Consider the following 19253-nt stretch of genomic DNA (forward strand, 5'->3'; position numbering starts at 1 on the left):
CTTGGCACCGCCTCACTTTTGGCCTTGAGTTGAGCGTTCGCCCTTGTGAGGAAGGTTCTGGGTTCTGTCCCCTGGCCGAGACATACCAAAGTCTATAAAAGTGGTAGTTTCTGCTCCTGCTTAGCGCTCAGCATACAGGGAGTGGGACGACTGGTTCGCCCGTTGTCAGTATAATGTGACCGGGTGGGGTGTGTTGCTTTGTGTCTTCGGCGGCATGCTTCAGTGATATAGCACTATAAAAAGGGCAACAGTTCCACTATACAAGAAGACACAACATGAATATACCGCAGTCTCCCAAAACACGCACCTCTCACAACATACACGCAACACACCGCATACATGGGAGGCCGTCCTTAATCTTTCAAATAAGTAAGACTATCATTATGTCTAAGGAAGTACTATCCATTGACGTTGGTACAATAATATAACTTTATGTATGAATAATTGAGATTTCATTAATCAAAATCTCATAATTCATTTAATGTAATAACATACACATTATTTAAATTAAGCCATATACCATATATTTTGTGTAGATCTGTTTAAGATTACTCATTGCATCTCCACCGTATATTTACAGTTTTGAGACACGTTTTATGAGTCAAAACTGAGAATATCGTGTCATAATTAGAAGTAATTTATAGTCAAGGTCTTGACAAGTTCAGTTTTGTTGTTATTGTTGACAGCTATTAGTTGGTAATCGCAACCCCAATTACCCGATATTAATACCTGTATAACTAATGTTATTAACATATAGTTCATATAAATTGTACATGATATATAGGTGTACTCCACGAGGCCAATAAAAGACTACACTTTAGGCAGTAAGTTTGTATATGATTATCTGTTTCTTGGATTTATGACAGAATTACCAAAATGACGAGTTAATAATTAATAGAGAATATGATCTTTTTTATTAATTGTTTCTAGTATATATGTTTTGTGATCAAAAATTGGGTTGGTATAATTAACTTACCATTTCATACTTTATGTATTCAACAATATGTTCGGGTGTATTTGAGTTCAGTTTCATTCCCCACAAACATGTCTTTTTTGTTGTATCAGTCATATGTTGTGTAAGGTATGGGCTTTCCGTTAAATACCTTCATCAAATAGTATGTTAGAAAGCCAGACATCAAATGATGCACATCTCTTTCTCAGATATACCAGCTTACTACCCAGGTCAGACGTTTTTCTTTGATCAAAGCCGTCAAGGGGTAAAACGAAATATATTGTCATTAAATCTATGTAATATAGTTTAGTTAAATAAATATGTTACGTTTGGAATGTTGTAAAATTTTATGATATTTCAGAAATAAAATGAGAACTGCCCGTTGTAAATGACTATTGCTTTTTTTGTAAAAAAAAATCAAACTTAACAAAAACGTAGAGAACAGATTTAGGCCAAGTACGGTTAATAAGTTAAAATATCTATGTAATTGAACAGAAAGAACTACAAGCTGTAAACGACCGTTGTTTTTCTTGTCAATATATAGAATTGAAAATTGACATATATGTAGAAACCGATTTTTTTTCCTTTTGATTTTTTTCCGTGTATCGGTGGAAGTGAACGCCCTAGCGAGCGTCTCAGTAGATTATCACCTGTGGTAGTAATATTTGATTGGCCGATGCTTTATAATGTATACACACAGGTGACCTCTCAAGTAGTCATTTCTTATCCATCGTGTGTATGGACTGGTCACTTCGGATATACATTTACTATAAGTACAGTAATTCTTCAGCCAAATCTCTAGAGATGTTTCCGTCTAACGAAATCATTAATTAAGCGTTCCGTGGTGATATTTCATCTACCTGTACAACTTGTATTACAGGTGAATGGTATATGTGTCTCATCTCAAACTCATCTCTCAAATCTGCAGCAACCGTGGTTGAGTTATTTGCTAGCAGACACCTCTATGGACAGCTGTAGCTGAAGGGAAGAAGCGAGAGGACGAGCGAGTCATACCACTTTTCTTTGAAGAATGCGTTGACTTGACTTTCACACCTGATTCTGATTGTGCTTGGACAATTTTGTATCATTTAACTACAAAATGGTAAGTATACCGAGCTTCGGCGCAGTTTTTTTTTTAATTTTTTTATTATAAAAAATTAAATACAGCATTACATTAAAAAATAATTTCAAAATCGCTTACCTGTTCATTTTTTAAAGATTTTGTGTAACATATTTTATCTTAAAACAGCGAAAAAATGTATGATCCTATATTAAGCACATTGGACTTGTTTTTCATATTGTTCCACGTAAAGTGATATGGTCTTTGTTTGAGCTATTTCTGTTGTTTGCAAGAGAAAGAGAGAGAGAGAGATAGAGAGTATAAAAGTTTCCAAGCATGGTATTCGTTTATAACAATATTTTTTATCTTTACTGATAACTGTTCGAAGCCAACCTGTCTTACAAGCTCGGATAACAAGCTTTCTTTCGTCTAAGATTACGTTGTGAAGTGAGGCCTTTGTTTGGGCAGTAATGTTGTTTGTTTTCGCCCCATGATAACGTTTTGCTACATAACTTTTTCTATTCTTAAATTGTTTATTGGCTACATTATCATATTTGCCAGGAGGCCAATTAAAATGTATTGTCAAATAAATTTCATCGTTTTCATTTGTTTTTAAAATTAATTTATATTCACCTGACCAATGTATCACTTTGTACACTTTTAAAACTGTTTCATTTTCAAGTTCATTATTACTTTTCATAAACCGGTATTTGGTTTTATTCTTCTTTTTTTTCAAAATCATTGAATATTTCATAACAAGAAGGTAACAGTGACATTATAACCAAGTATAGAAGGTGATTCATACAAAATAAACATTCGCTGTTTGTAAATAGATTTCCGTAATAATAATCGTAAAATAAATAGTTGTAAACTATGGACGGTAACAGCTCATATATAGACCAGAACTGGCCATGTGTATGATAGATACATTAAAATTCAAATGTACTATTACACCATTGGCAATATGACGAATCTGAAACTTAAATTAACATTCCTTTCCATGAATATTCGAATATTGCGTTTTTCAAAGAACAAATACAACTAAATATTAACTTTATTTGTTTTACATCGATTACGAAACAAGTTATACAACTTATGCAAATCACTCTCGATGGCCCGGATGTAAGCGCGCGGGGATCTAATCCGAAGGTTAAAGGTTGGGGTGGTAGAACATTGATCAGACACGAGTAGTGTATTAATACAAAAAAATAGCATCATTTAAACTAGTCCCAGTTTTACTAATGCTACTTAAGTTATATTCACAACAAAACATAACATACTCTGAGACCGAAAGCAGGGAAATCCTGGTATATAAGGCTGTAGTCGATGTTTGACTTGGATATTATATATAGATGGGTAAAAGTCACCATTTGTTAAAACACGTCTTAACAACACAACGCAACGAAGTTAGGAGTATACTGGAATCCGCTGGTCCGTCCGTCTGTCTGTAGAATAATTTTGCCGAAAATTCCAAAATTAACGAGTTAATTTCAATGCAATTGTTGGGAATCATGAGCATTGGTGATAGCGCAGTCTCCCAAAACACGCATCACGCACTTCACACACTCAACACATCGCATACATAGAAGGCAGTCCTTATATGACTGGCTGATAATAGGACGTTAATTAATCTATCAAACAATCACAATAAAAAAATGATTAAACCATTTGAATGTTTATAATTTGACAATCTCATGCATCAGTAACCGTTATAATGGAGACAAAAATGGAAAAACATTTGATTGCCAATGTCTCGGATAAGTCGTAGCGGTTATATTAGTTAGCCATTAGCTTATAGTTTTAATTACATTGTATGTTGTTTATGTGTAAGTGATGTATTGTATTATCACTACAATTTCCTGCACGGTATTTCCTGTACTGCTATATGTGATGTATGTAGAATTTGATGTATTGGGATTGATGTGTATTTTGTAGACCTCTTAACCACGTGTGAGTGGATCATCCCAGACGTTTGGTGTGATTTATATAAAAGTTTAAATTATCAAGAGAGGATATAAATGATTTTTTGTTTGTTTTTGTTCCTCAATGATAAATATAAAAAGTACAAGGTTATGACCCTGATTGATGATATCAATTTTTCTTTAGATAAGCTAGAGTACATTTAATGACATTCGGTCATGTAGGTTGTCATTTTAGCGTACAAGGAAGAACGACAGTGGTCGAAACATGCTAGAAGATATATGGGTGTTCTCAGTTCTGTAAAAGATAGGTAGTAGTTTTCTTATAACGCCTAATCAAAATTATCAATGCACCATTATCTGAAATCCGAAATTGTTTTAAAATGTTGCTTTTGTTCAAAAGGGGGAGCAGAAAATAGGCAAAGCTTTTGATGTGTTTAATTTTCCATAAATATTCACTTTATTTAATGTTATTGTCATTACCATAACCGTTCTCATTCAGGGGCGAAGGTATCAGCAGAAACATGACAATTAAATATGTATCCAATTTTATTTGAAACGTGATCTTCGATACTAATGCTAGCCATCTGAGCACACCGGCGGCACTCAAAATAAATTGTCATGATACTTATTGTGGAACGTGAGAATGCAAAGCAAGGAAAACATCACACTAAGTATCTAGGTTGTTACAAGAAAACAACACTTTCTCCTAAAGATATTTCATGAAATAAAGAAGGGCAAACGTGAAACACGTTTTCATCAGGGGAGATATACTAAATCAGCAGCTTATTTTCATTATCAAGTGTTTATATATATTTAAAGTTAAAATGGTTTAAATTTCAACGCTTTTCATCAAATAGTACTGTAGTTAAAAAGTACTAGAGATCCCAGAGGGATCTTGGCGCCCACCAAAGAATGATCTATGTCTGACAACTGAAAGAGGGAGATTTTCCCTGCTTTTCAAACTTTTACTACATACTATATATGAAACTTGAGAAAGATCCTTTCAGTACTTTCTGAGATATGTAGCAGTAACAAACTTCAATCATCAAAATCCAAGATGGCTACCTGTCGATCATCTTGCTGACCGATAAGTCCGGAAATGCCCTAGACCCCTCGGGGAACCCGCACATGAAATTTGAGAAAGATCCCTTCAGTACTTTCTGAGAAGTAGTGGTAACAATCTTTAACTATCAAAATCAAAGATGGCCGCCAGTCGGCCATCTTGTTGACCGATTGGTCCCAGAATGCAATATGCACAACTAGGGCCCTAGGGGAACCTACATATGAAATTCAAAAAAAATCCCTTCAGCACTTTCTGAGAAATAGCGGTAACAAAAAGTGTTAACGGACGGACGAACGGACGAAAGGCGATTTGAATAGCCCACCATCTGATGATGGTGGGCTAAAAATACCTTGCTGTATAACGCAATGATATCGTCTATAAAACAAAACAAGCACAGCTTTTTCTAATTTTGAAACCAATCTGATCAAAATACAGCTCCTTATATCACAATGTTTGATAAGTTTGACAACATCCCATCACGTTCTGGTGACCTTTGGAAATGGTCAATCAAATTGCTACTATCAGAATCAGAACATGACCCCATATGGGATGTTGTCAGATCCTCTATTGAACGGAGTGGTTATAAGGATCTGTATTTTAATCAGATTGATTTCGAAACTATCATAAAAAACGACTTTTATAGTATTGATGCAAAATCATTTCCTTTTTAGATATGCGTTGTCGTTTAAGTTAAGTTTTTTTTTTACTTTGACAAAACTTACTGTAGTCGAACGTTTCAAGAACTGTAAAAAAAAGTTTGAAATTAAATGCAAGGTATTTTTACCAGGAAAACACGATTTAAGTAATTATCTCTTAAAATCAATACCTCTAAAAGGTATGCGATTGACGTCATATGGCATTTATTGGGAGGTCGTGTTACAGCCCAAAAGTACAACACAAAAATCATTTCTTCAAATCATGACTTCATAAAATTCATAAATGTCCAATTTTAAATTTCAAAAAATAGCAGACGTCTGCAAATATATGTAAAATTTCAATGAAAAGAAATATTAGCACTTCTCATATGCGAACTAATGCATTTTCTCTGTCGTTTGGTGGCCGCCTTAAAACATTCATAAGACTTCAAAATATTAAATCACAAATATGACTTAATGACGTACAGAAGAATTTAAGTAGACGTATAAAGCATGAATGTAGTTGTTTTTATAGTTTTTTTTGTAAATGAGAACGGACGGGACACGTTTACATATCAAAAATGACAAGCCATGTCTGTCTATGAAATATTACCAGTTCAAAGGTCATAGGCGTCGTGTCGTAATTTTATACTGTTAAGCACCTAACGACACTAATCCACTGGTTGGCTGTCGACTGCAAATAACCTTAATTCATTAGTAGACATGTTAACAACTTAGTGATGAGAGTTATATCTCCTATTTATGATCGAAATACGACTAAAATCTAATGTATGGAAATTATTCCTCTTCTGAATTTGTTGCGTTGATAACCATATCGTTGGATGAATTCATCTTTAATTATTCGAAGGAAGAAACAAGACACAATGGTAACAATATTTTAAGCAGAAATATGAATTTTTCCATGTGCAACTGTCGATAAAAAAATTCATTTGACATTATTTTGTCATTTTACAGAATTTGGAACTTTTTTGGCTGACGCTTTTGGTGGTGTGTGGAAGTGCCCAACGTCTCGGTAAGTAAATCATAACTCAGTGAGAGCTCTGTTTTCATATTTTAGTTTCCTTTTAAATTGGTTCCATTCAAAACTTTACATTCTATCTCCGTTATAATTACATTTTACATTGTTTACTCAAAAGACCATTAAAATTTTCTCAAATTGTCAGGTTCTGTGGGAAATCAGTTGATTAAAAACTTTAACTCATGGCCTCGTAGTGTTTACGTTTGCGAATTTTTAATGTGAATTCCGACGGTGTTATTGCTTGCCAATTCAAACTTCGCGATTTCACCATAATATTTTCAAAAGCTCAGTGTAGTAAATGTAAATTGATCACAGCGTGATTTTTATTTTCGCCTACTTTCCGGCGATTACGATGCGCACAAATAAATCGACACAAAAAATAAACTGCAATGCAATTGGGTGTTTAACTTGTAAGACGCAAAACTTAATCGCTGTAAAAATCGCCGAAAATAATTGCCTGTAAATACAGAAGTTTAATCTCCGTGAAAATATCTTGAGGTATGAACATGTGAAAATATGTTGGTTTACAGTATACATAAGTGTTATTATACCGTTTCCCTTTATTTGCCGTTACATAAGTGTTATTATACCGTTTCCCTTTATTTGCCGTTACATAAGTGTTATTATACCGTTTCCCATTATTTGCCGTTACAGGTGTGGGTATAACATCGTGCTAATAGTATTCCATATTTAAGTTATTTTTGTGGCCCGTTCCATAGATCAGCCATTTTTATTCCCCAATATTAGAGGTAACGATCGTCGTGCCTGTTTTTGCAGTGGGGGTATATTTCCGTTACCGACTTTATAGTACAATGCCTGTACCTTTATCATCTGGCCAACGAGAACAATCACCTTGCTTACACATTGCACTTTACGCCACTTAATAGGGATAGTTATGGTATAAATTTCAATCGTCCGCTGTAAATGTGTCCGCGCTGACGCGTGACGTGTGAGACGGTACGGTAAGAGATATATCGCGGTCAGTTGATTTCAGGGAAACCCACCGTTGGTCATTTATCACTGACAGACGTGATATATATAATTATACCGATGGACAAGGCCGACATCAAATACTAGGTCAGTCGTTACGAAATATAATTATACAACGAGAAAGATTTTAAATATATTTTAGACGAAATAACAAGTCGTCAGATACAAGGTCAATTAATACGTATTACAATTAATTTCAACGCAAATAAATTCATGAACATTGAAAATAAAATCAGTCGATTAAAAAAACATGCTTGAAAAGCAAGTAGAAGGAATATAAAAAAGAAACTAGAAAGATCACATATAATCATGCATAAAATTACTCATTAATAAGTTCAAAGACAAAATATCAACATAATGTATAAATTAAGCTCTTGACATCGTATTGGAAACGAGCTATAGTTTTGTACAGAGAATTTTCATATATCCTAAACATAGAAATGGTTCTTTTTTGCGTCGTTAGAGATCACTTAAAGCTGGATAGAATAAGAAAAAATCTACTATGAATTACATAAATGACAAATGCAATGTGTATATAATTCTAAGTGTCGAGTGACTGACAAAAAAAACCCAGGAAAGTTGTAAAAAAAAGGAACATATCTACTCTCCATGGTAACGTATCTGACGTTACTAGCCAAATTAACTAGCCTCGACGCTCGGCATTCGAGTGTAAAAATGGCCTGACTTATATAGTTATAGAATGAGATTTTGTTCCTAATGTTTCTTCATGGACCGCAACAAAACGCGTGTTTCTTCTTCATAACGTTGGCATACGCCATGCTAATCTAAGTCTATATTGGGTTAAAACTTATGAGAGCCGGAAGTTGATACAAGACTCACTAAACATTCCAACATAATTTTAAAAGATATATAAATTTATATTTCCCTAATAATATAATAGAGAATGATAAACAGCTTTCCTGAAAAAGTTCTGCTTTAAATATTATTTCCATGAAACTATAGAGCAGATACCAAATTGCTCTCATAACGTGCGAATAATAACTTAAGGGTGTACACCTCTGAGAAGTCAAAATTTTCTTGTATTAAACTTTTTTTCTCATATAGATTTTTGGAAAAAGGAGTTCGTACCATAAAAGAAAATGGAAGAAAAACCATATGTCCGTGTGCTCGTTTTTGAGCTTTTGTCACTCGAAGACACCTAGTTGACAAAATGTTGGATTTTATGGGAATTTTGCCGTTTTGACCATATGAGATAGCGATTAAAGCCATAATTTCCTAATGAGATGTTTGATATGAATGAATGTTTGTAGAATTCATTTTCTAGTAGTCTTCTTTAAAAATATACCAGTTTTGATCAATTAGACTAATATTTTTTTTCTCAGAATAACAACATATGCTACCCCTACCCCTTAATTTTGAGCTACAAAATGCACCATTTTCAGCCATTTTTGCCAAATTTAACCCATTATAGGAAAAGTTCTGGTATTAAACTTTTGTTATTATTTTGCATATCAATAGGGAAACGGTAGTTCTTTCTAAATCAGGAAGAAAAATTGGGGGTCCGTGTGCTTACTTTTTTGCCCCATTTTAATTTTTGTTATTTTTCAGTATTTTAAAGTAAAAAATAAAAGTGCCCAAATTACCATTAAATGTAAAAATAAACTCACAAACGTGTATCGTTTCACATATTAATGCTCAATATCTTAATTACTACGAACCTAGTAACGATTTGCAGCAAAAATTAGCTAAATACAGCTAAAAATGCTGGCGCAGTGATGATTTTAGTAAAAACAATTTCAGTAAAAAAATGGAAAAACTGTGGCTCTACTTGAAGCGAAAAAAAGACACAATTTCAAAATGGCCGCTAAATGGGCCATTTCTTAAAATCCCTGTATAAAAAAAATCTACTAAAAATAGAAATGTAATTCTTTGACAAAATTTGCATCTGGCAACTTGCTAAGGATACTGATAAATTATTTGAAAATCGCATAACTTCTTTGATTTATGTTGAAACGAGACTTCAACGGGACTGAAACCTCAGAAGAATACATCCTTAATCATATGTTATACGAAATACCTATGCTCCAGTTTACCGGTAATATACTGTAGTTGTAATATCATGTTACCACTATTTTTCATTATTCATCACAAAGGATTGTTACTTGAGAACGAAGGCGTTTCTTCATTTTGGGAATGAGAAAGTAAGATTGGTCTTTTTAACAATCGATAAAAAACAATTTACATAAGTTATTCTTTAGAAATGGTTGTCTAAAATGGATCAAATCTCTCATTATCTTTTTTCTGTAGCCTTTTCCATACATTCCCATTCAATTAATTTCTTTTTAGGTCTAGCAGTTATCCCGATGAATTGAAAGAAGTCCTAGCAAAGACCTTACTAAGCAGTTGCTAAATAAAGCAATGCGATTATTTATCCCGTTTTTCTCATTCTAAATAACATTATGTTAGTGCTATATTTAGTATTACATTAACCATTCTCTCTCAACTGGTACGAGCTTTGTTGTCCAGAGAAAGGGCGAAATGACAAAGCGTCGCTCTTCTAATGGAGCCTGTTTAGTTGAGCGGATGAATATGATTTAGAATTGAGATACACTAACTTCAAATTAGTTTCTTTGACAAAAATATATATTTAGCGAGCTGAAGATATATTTTCTTTAAGCCACATCCCGAACATTTTGACCCGCGAAAATTACCGGTATTACTAGTAGTAAACATTGTGACTAGGCGGTTCTTTGGTCTTTTACAGGGCGCAGATTCACTAAATACTTAAAATTATCTATAGAAAAGCATTACAGATGTTAACGAATTTTCCTTAACTAACGTTTTCGTTCTTGTCTTCTGTACTGTCTTTCAATGGGAATTCCTTAAACTTAAGGAATATTCGCCAATCTTGGCCGAGACTGATTTACTTATGATTCAATAATATGATGAAATCTAAATGTGTAAATATCAGCCTGTACCTAGAATATCAGTGGTGTTGATAGATATTGACATTTTACTATAAGTGTCAGTTATTCTGATAACCTCGCTCAATCACAGACAGGTGTGAATAGTGACAAGGTACTCCGAATGTGTAGCTATCACCTATACCTACAACTATGTGAACAACAACTATCTACATCATCAAATGGAATTCAGTACAAGTCATACTAAAACATTGTGTCCTTAATCTCTAAGAGTTTTTACTGTTGTCAGTATAACGTGACCGGGGTGAGGTGTGTTCGGCGTCTGGCGGTATGCTTTTATGGCGTAGCTATAGAAGAAAATACAGCACAAATATACCAAAGTCTCCCCAAACATTCAAACACCCACACACCACAAGACATGGGAGGCTGTTCTTCAATAACCGTGGATGTTAATATGACATTTAACCTATGATAAAACAAACCAAATTAAATGTACAATACACTTTGAATGTGAAAATATTAGCAGGTACCATACGTTCCATTAGTGTTAGCAAAAAAGTCGTGAAATCAGTATCATATGCACAAAAACAACACAAAACATGAGGTTTTTTTTATTATCTAATCGCGAATGATAATTCTTTATTTAATAAGCCTTTAATAAGTTCAAATCCGTTTGCAATTTATTTTTTGCACTTAAACCATGTGTACCAGCAGAAAGACGGACAAACATGCCCAAATCAACATCGTTGACAGCAGGAAATAGTGCAGCTTTGGCCTAAATGTATGACTGATAACTATGGACACCCACACCGAATGGTGAAAGGAGTGACAAAGTGTGCCGAATAAAGTGTCAAACCTAATGTATCCAACATACGGCTATATAGCCTATAATGCATATGTAATGTCCAGAAGGTGACAGAATTGGTTACCATAGAAATTACATACCTTGACTTCTGACAGTGTTAACGGTATCAGAAGGCCTGTTATTATAATATATGGTGTTAGTCATGCGGAATTGCAGATGGAGCAATGTCTCGCTGAATTCCCATTAGCCTTGCAATTAATCTTCGAAATGGCATTAACTTATTTCACCTGGACAAACTCCCACATAAACCTAAAATAGGCGGCAGTCACTTATTCGATTGGTAATGTTAATTATTTAATTCCAATACCGTTGTTAATGTGATGAAATATAAGCTTACTAGTTAATTTCAAAATGTTCACTTCCTAACACATTATTATGTTTTTTCGACGTTTTCCTTTCTTTCTGTGGATTTTTTTTCCACAGATATCCAATTTCACAATGACACAATGACCAACTGCGATTTCCCTTACTATTAATATGAGACGATTTTTTTATTGCCCACTATTATACCTTCTATCGATATAATATTATAGTGTCATCGAGTCAAATAGTCCGGGTCTTAACTCTAGTGCTCCAAGTGTGAAAATATGGCACAAGAAAGAAACATTCATGTGAGACATAAAATAAATATCATCTCAAGATATCAATAGATGATAGTTGTCGTACATCACACATTATAAGATAAAGCAAAATAATCCCATCTGTGTCATTCACATCACAAACAAGGGCTGGTAACTTTTACTTCTTTTTTCGACGCCAAATAATTTCGATATCCTAAAGATACTATTGCTGATCTGTGCCAATTCGTCTTTTCGTAATTTCGGCTTTTCGTTCCGAAAATCGTCTTTTAGGGGCAAAAAGACGAAAAGGGGAAATTTAAGGCTTCTTAATTCTCGTCTTTTCGGAACGAAAAGACGAGAATTAAGAAACCTTAAAGTCAGACGAAAAGACGAAATGGCAACAATCAGCCACCGTATAAAGATGTTCCATTACCGACATAGCATAAACGATACCCATTATTTCAACAAGAATTGGTGTTCACTCATGTGTGTTCACGTAAAATTAACACAAAAATAATATCAAACAACTTGTTTTTGCTATTGGTGGATGCACAATCTGTACTTCATTTCATGAACATGGCTGTTATTAGACAGAATCTTAGCGCCCACCAAAGAATGATCTATGTCTGACAATGGAAAGATGGATCTTTTCTCTGCTTTTCAAACTATTACCAAATATTACTACATATGAAATTTGAGAAAGATCCTTTCAGTACTTTATGAGATATATAACAGCAACAAACTTCAACTATCAAAATCCAAGATGGCTACCTTTCGGCCATCTTCTTGACCGATTGGTCAAAAAAAAGCAATATGCACATGTACAACTAAGGTCCTAGGGGAACCTACATACAAACTTTGAGACCGATCGCTACAGTTACTAGTACTTTAGGAGAAATAGCAGTAACAAACTTCAATTATCAAAATCCAAGATGGTGGCCTCTCGGCCATTTTGTTGACTGATCAGTCCTTAAATTTAATATGATATGCACAAGGACCCTAGGGGAACCTGTACATGAAATTTGAGAGATCCCTTAAGTAATTTCTGAGAAATAGCGGTAACAAACTTCAATTGTCGAAATCAAAGATGTCGGCCATCTTGTTGACCGATCTGTTCCAAAATGGCTATATGTACAACTAGGGACCTAGGGAAACCTACATGTGAAATTTGAGACGGATCCCTTTAGTACTTTATGAGAAATAGCGGCAACTTCAATTGTTAAACGCCATGATGGCTGCCTTGCGGCCATCGTGTTGACCGCTCGGTCAAAAATTGCAATATGCACAACTAAGGCCCTAGGGGAACCTATATATAAAATATGAGAAAATCCCTTCAGTCCTCTCTGGGAAATAACGGTAACACAAAATGTTAACGGACGGAAGGACGGACGACGGACCATGAACGAATTAAACAAACCATATACCACCATTGATTTTTTCGGGACGCAATTAATCCTTTTTTATATTCTCATCTCGAAATAAAATATGAATCACAAGCTTTAAACGTTGGTAATGGTATAAAATACTAATTCATCCGCTCCTGTTTGTGATAAGAGAAAAATACCATTCGTCAGCGGTGTAGCATCTTTAATATTCCGCCATCGCTCTCTGATACATGCGTTCGATAATGTCACTTATAATCCGGAATCATCAACGTTTGTACGGCGCGTGTGATAGATATACCAGGAACATAATCCCATCCGGGATACCAGAATCATACTTCCCATATAATGTCGGTCAAAGGGCATTTCGTTTGCAAAAGTTTAATTATTTTGATTTTTACTGTTGTTTCGTAATGATCTTGGTTTGATATTGCCAAATATATTTCTAACTCTTTCACATTTTGTTTTGACAGCACCCTACATGTACAGATGGCGGACTACGAGAGGAGGGAACCTTAACGACCGTTTTGTAACCAGACAACCCCAATTACGGAATCAGCTAAATACATTAAGACTTCACTCGGCGGCGTCCAACTTGTACAAACGGAGGCTAGCTTCCAGATTAGCAAGGCAACGATTGGCTACCTCCTTAACCAATCAGAGATTAAATGCAGCAAATCTAGCCAGCCAAAGACTGGCTTTTGTGGATCCAGTGCGAGGCAACCAGCATTCCGTCAGCTATCGACCTTTGTCAAGGTCGGACCAAATCGGCCAGTACTACAAGGGTAAAACTCAAAGTTTGTCGGGGCTAAAAATGTTTCCAGTAAGGCCATCGGCATCTTTCGACGACGAAAGTGTTTTCAGGAACTCGGCATCCTCTGAAAATGAAAATACTTACGCCAATGATAACAACTTTTTCCTGACGCTGCAGAAGACGAGGCAACAGTTAGCCGGTGGATATTCGGACAATAGTAAGTACAGTATAAGTGTGTTTCCGCGTGAGAATACCGCCATGAGGATTGTTCCAAAAACTTCCCTCTGGGATAGACTTATCACCTATTTACTGAACGACTGGGAAAGTCAATGATAAAACACTGTCTTTGCTTTTGTTCTACTGGGGAAAAAACTCACGTGACGTTTTTCTCATAAAATTTAGGAGTGCCACTTAATCCTTATATCATATATGCTTTCAAATACTCCAAAGCGGGGACAAGTAAGACGTGTACCAAACACGTTTCAAAAATATGAAAGCGGGAAAAAAGCATGTGACGCCTTTGTTCCAAAATTATTTTAATTGGCTTACTGTATGCTTTCAAACATTCCAAAGCCTGAACAAGAAAGGCGTTTTCTGAACACGACTCAAAAGATGTACGAGTGCTTGCTTTGAAGTATCTTGCTTTGCTTATAACTCTGAAATCGTGCTATAAAATGCCCTAATGCCTTGCATATAGACAAAGGAAAGGTGCAATGGTTTCAGCATTCATGGATCCCTGGAGTTGGGAGCGGGACAATGGAAGATGTTCCTAGAGACAGTAGAAGATGTGGTTATCTGATTTATAATAGAGGTCAGAGACAAATCCCATCAATGCCACACCAGTGGTCATCAGATTTGGACAATAGCTGACCAGTACAGGTTCGTCAGTACAGTAGTGACAGTTATATAAACAAGTATCTGACCCGTGTCAGTGGAAAACATATGGAGAGGTTATAAAAGTGCTTCGGCTATAGAAATCCAGTAGAATGGCGATATTAGTGCGATTGACCCTGCTCAATCGCTGGAATCCTGTTTCGTAATGATATACGAATTAGAACCATTTGGTGTTGTAAAATTGCAATGGAGTCAAAATAGTAAAGGATTTTGATTTCATTCAGCCGAGAGCACGCTATTTGAAATATAAAATAATATTGATTTTTTTTATCAGCATCTGAAATAGTCCTAACTTTTGATGCGAAAATTCCAACGTTGGTATGATAACATTGATATCTATGCATGTGTATTGCATTTGATACTATTTTTACAATTAATCGTCGTTTCAATTTTGATGGTTAATTTCGTGCATTAAAGTGTTTGCATGTATTGAATAATACAAAATACAATATTTACACTTTAAAACCTACCTATTTTCGTGGCGATTTAATTTCATAATCACCTGCCAAATGACTTTCTCATTCAAATTTGGAATTTTTTTGTTGTGATCAATTTTAACCACGCACAAAAATAGGTTGGTATACAGTACGTAGTTTATTTTATATAATTTTCAATTTCTATGAAATAAATATTGAAAGTGTCAAGTGCTGCCACTCTTAGTAAGCCTGACGCTTGTGTCATGAAATTTCATTATATTAATTATGTTTCGTAAGCACAGCATACACCATGTGACTAAACTGTTTAAGTGATTTGTGACGTGTGAAATATATTGAACCGTAACCGAACATTGGTATATTGTACTTTTTGATAATATTTCCATTGTTGCCTAACAAAATAGAGCTTGCAGTAATAAATAAGTTTTATATGTAATAACTGTTTAAGTTGTACTTTTCCAATATATTCGTTTTCCAAATGTAAATAAATGTGTGGGGTGAAAACTATTTATTTTTGAGCTACAAATAAACCGGTTTTTGATTACACATCTGTGTTTTGTTTTTCTGTTTCATTGCAGAAGTGACATATTTAAATTATCTGAAAGTACTGCAACAAATATTTTTATCAAAAAGTATTTTGTTGCGAAACTTCAACAATATTTTTATCAATAGTTTTATCGTTACATCTAAAATAAACTCATTAACATTGTTTTTGTCAATACTGAGATGCTGATCTAGACAAACGACATTTTTGATTTTTGAATCCCCTTCAAATACATAATTTTTATTGTACTTGACAAAAATACAATGAATATTTTATATTACTATAATTTTATCTACATACTAAAATATGTATTTCAATGCAAATAAACAAGGACAAAACACCAGAGAATAAACCTGAATCAGCATCCCCAATGCACCGTGGACTTCAAACCGCATGGATCCACCGTACACGTGTGTTGGGGATTGGAAAGTTCCTGCAAACTGCACTATACAAATTGGTTTTACATAAGATATTTTTTTTTCATAGAATAATGTACATTTTGTACATAGCTATATGTCAAATGAGACAATATTTTAATAGGATTCCAAAAAAAAAACCTTTAAACTTTTTCCTTTTCGAAAAATATTTCCTATTTTTTTTACATAAATGAGTTGGTTTTTTTTTTAATTCTACTACAAAAATGTAGTAATGAAAAATAATGTGGCACTCAATGTAAATTGACATAGTTGACACTACAACAGCAAAGTCTATGTAAAAAAATTGCTTGCTAATGCAGAAACGACCAATTTGTTACACTTTCTCAACATTTACACCAGCATACTTCAGATATCTGTACACATTTTAACCCTGATCATTGTTAATTTTATATTGAAATATAAATGTTTGAGGTGCTAAAATAATACATCATTTGGAGAAGAAAATAATTAGCCAGCTTCAAGACTTAAACCATATATTTTCTAATAATAAGGCGTTTGGGCTAGGGTAATTGGCTTAATTAGGGGACACCTTTATTGAGACAATTATCAAACAGTTGTCAAACATTATTTTATCGTCAGCTACAGAGACCAAAATCGCCATCTACCTCAATTTTTCTATGAAATGAGTTGAATTTTTTTCTGGAGAACATGTAAGTGGCCTTATTATGGAAAATATGGTATTCAACATAAAATATTTACTTATATCAGTTATATAAGTATTTGCCTTATATAAGCTTTCACTTCTTGGTCGCCTTAAAGTGAACAGTCGGGCAAGGATGGCTAAAGTCGGTAAAAATGGTGTGAATGTATCCAGTATAATTTCTTATGAAATGGAAAAAATAAAAATCTCTCGTCAAAATCTCTCTGCGTACGAAGAAATTAATTTAAAGTATGGGAATTCTAAAACGTCCTCCCGGCACACTATGTCCGTGGTTACATTTCCACAGCCTCGCTTTCAATGCTTTCAACTTTTCTTTACTTTAATGGTCAGAACTGGGAAACTAAGCAGAACTTGACAGTCGTATTAATATGTGAGATCTTTTGGAAGGCCAATGAACGCATTTAGACTGGTTTTCTTTGCCCGACTATTCACTTTAAAACATCACTTGTATATGATGTTCCATGGAATGAATTTCCCATACTAATTATCAGAGAAGGTGCAGTGATCAGGTATAGCTGTACTTGTTTATTAGTGGACAATGGCTATAGGTGGTGTTTTACCTGACGTTTTACCTGAATGTACAGGTAGGTCACACACCTGGAGAAATCAACATTGTATACACCTATCTATCATACCTGTACACATCAATGACAAACACACATATAAACAACCAGGTATGACCTCAGATCTTCATACCAAATGGATCAGGATTGAAACGTTCAATCACTTGAGGTATTTCTCATTTTTGTGTTAGGGAATGCATTTCTTAGACACACTTACTCTATTTGAAATTCAATATTGTGTATTATTGTTTTTGTAATTTAAGGATTTTATGGAGGAAAGTATCCAGAGAAAAAATCACCAACCTACAGTCATTACCTGGCAAATGCCCAGTGTGGGATTCACACTCAAAAGCTAGAAGTAGAGGCCTAGTGGTAAATTATGTAATACTGTCTGTCAGGATACATTTCACCACTATGACCCTCATGAAAATTTATATATTATTTACACTATAGTCATATGTTGTAATATCAGTTAAAATTTCTGAACTGACAATTTTACAAGACTTTATACCATTATTCAGTTCAATTTTGTTCTTTTAATCATTACTTTAAACTCTATAGTTCACTAATCCAATCTATTTACAAATGTATATCTTTCATTCCTCCAAGGGGAGAAAATTTATCAGGGTTTTTTTCACCAGAAAAAATAAGGATCCGTTCCCAAGTACTTGAACTCAATTTTCTATATCTTTTTATTATTTTTCCTGTGCTATAAGCTTTGCATTAATACCAAATAACTATATAAGTATAAATTATTCAAAGATAAAAGTCAGATCTTTTTAAAAATTAGTTTAAATCCATAATAAATTCAAAATAATGATCTAATAATTAATCACTTCCACTGCAAACTAGAACACTGACACGTCAGAAAGGGCCCCGCTATGTGTCTGACGTGCTTAAGTGGAAAAGTAGTATTTTGACAACGAATTCTTCCGTGTTAGCTATATGTTGCTAATAAATAATTAATGTCAACATTAATTGGGAAACCGATGATGGTACATTATTATAATTCTTTGGAAAAAGTCTTCCAAGTATTTAACTTGAATCCTGATTCCAAGCTAACATTATATTAAGAGCATACAATTAACTCAAATAAATTTGACCTTGACCTTCGACTTAGTAACCTTGGCCCATGACCTTACCTTTGGACAGTCAACTCCTTGTTTAATTCTGAACAACTTTGCATCATAATGTTATAACAAAAATGTTTATCAGTTAAGAGCAACAACATTGTGATTTTTTTTAAATGTTTAAAATCCAAGATGGCCGATTTTTTAATTTAATTTCAGCCTGAAAAATTACCAAGCAGATCTAGGATGGATGGGGAATCATTCATGTAAAATATGGGGAAAATACTACCACTCCCTTCCATCATTAATGTGCAAAAGAAAAAAAAAACGGACAGACGGACGGACGGACAGACGGACAACCTGATTACTATAGGGCACCCGCATCTCGAAGCGGGGGCCCTAATTACTTTACCAATATGGTATTATCATAAAGCTCAAAGCTTAATATGTTGGCAGAGAGCAAACATGCAGCACAATTACACTGGAACTCATCTATAAATAGTGAATCTGTCAGATATATCCACCATCTACATGTTATATTGA

At 34.3% G+C, this 19253-nt stretch overlaps 1 protein-coding gene across 1 annotated transcript; it reads left to right on the plus strand.

Annotated features, from left to right (window-relative positions):
• Positions 1-1671: 1671 nt before the first annotated feature.
• LOC138333641 (uncharacterized) lies at positions 1672-15979 on the plus strand. The gene is made up of 3 exons (XM_069282143.1): positions 1672-2054; positions 6608-6665; positions 13827-15979. The coding sequence occupies exons 1-3, from the start codon at positions 2052-2054 to the stop codon at positions 14438-14440; spliced, it is 675 nt and encodes a 224-aa protein (XP_069138244.1). The 5' UTR covers positions 1672-2051; the 3' UTR covers positions 14441-15979.
• The last annotated feature ends 3274 nt before the right edge of the window (positions 15980-19253 follow it).

Source organism: Argopecten irradians, chromosome 10 (genome assembly GCF_041381155.1).
Source record: "Argopecten irradians isolate NY chromosome 10, Ai_NY, whole genome shotgun sequence".
NCBI classification, from domain to species: domain Eukaryota; kingdom Metazoa; phylum Mollusca; class Bivalvia; order Pectinida; family Pectinidae; genus Argopecten; species Argopecten irradians.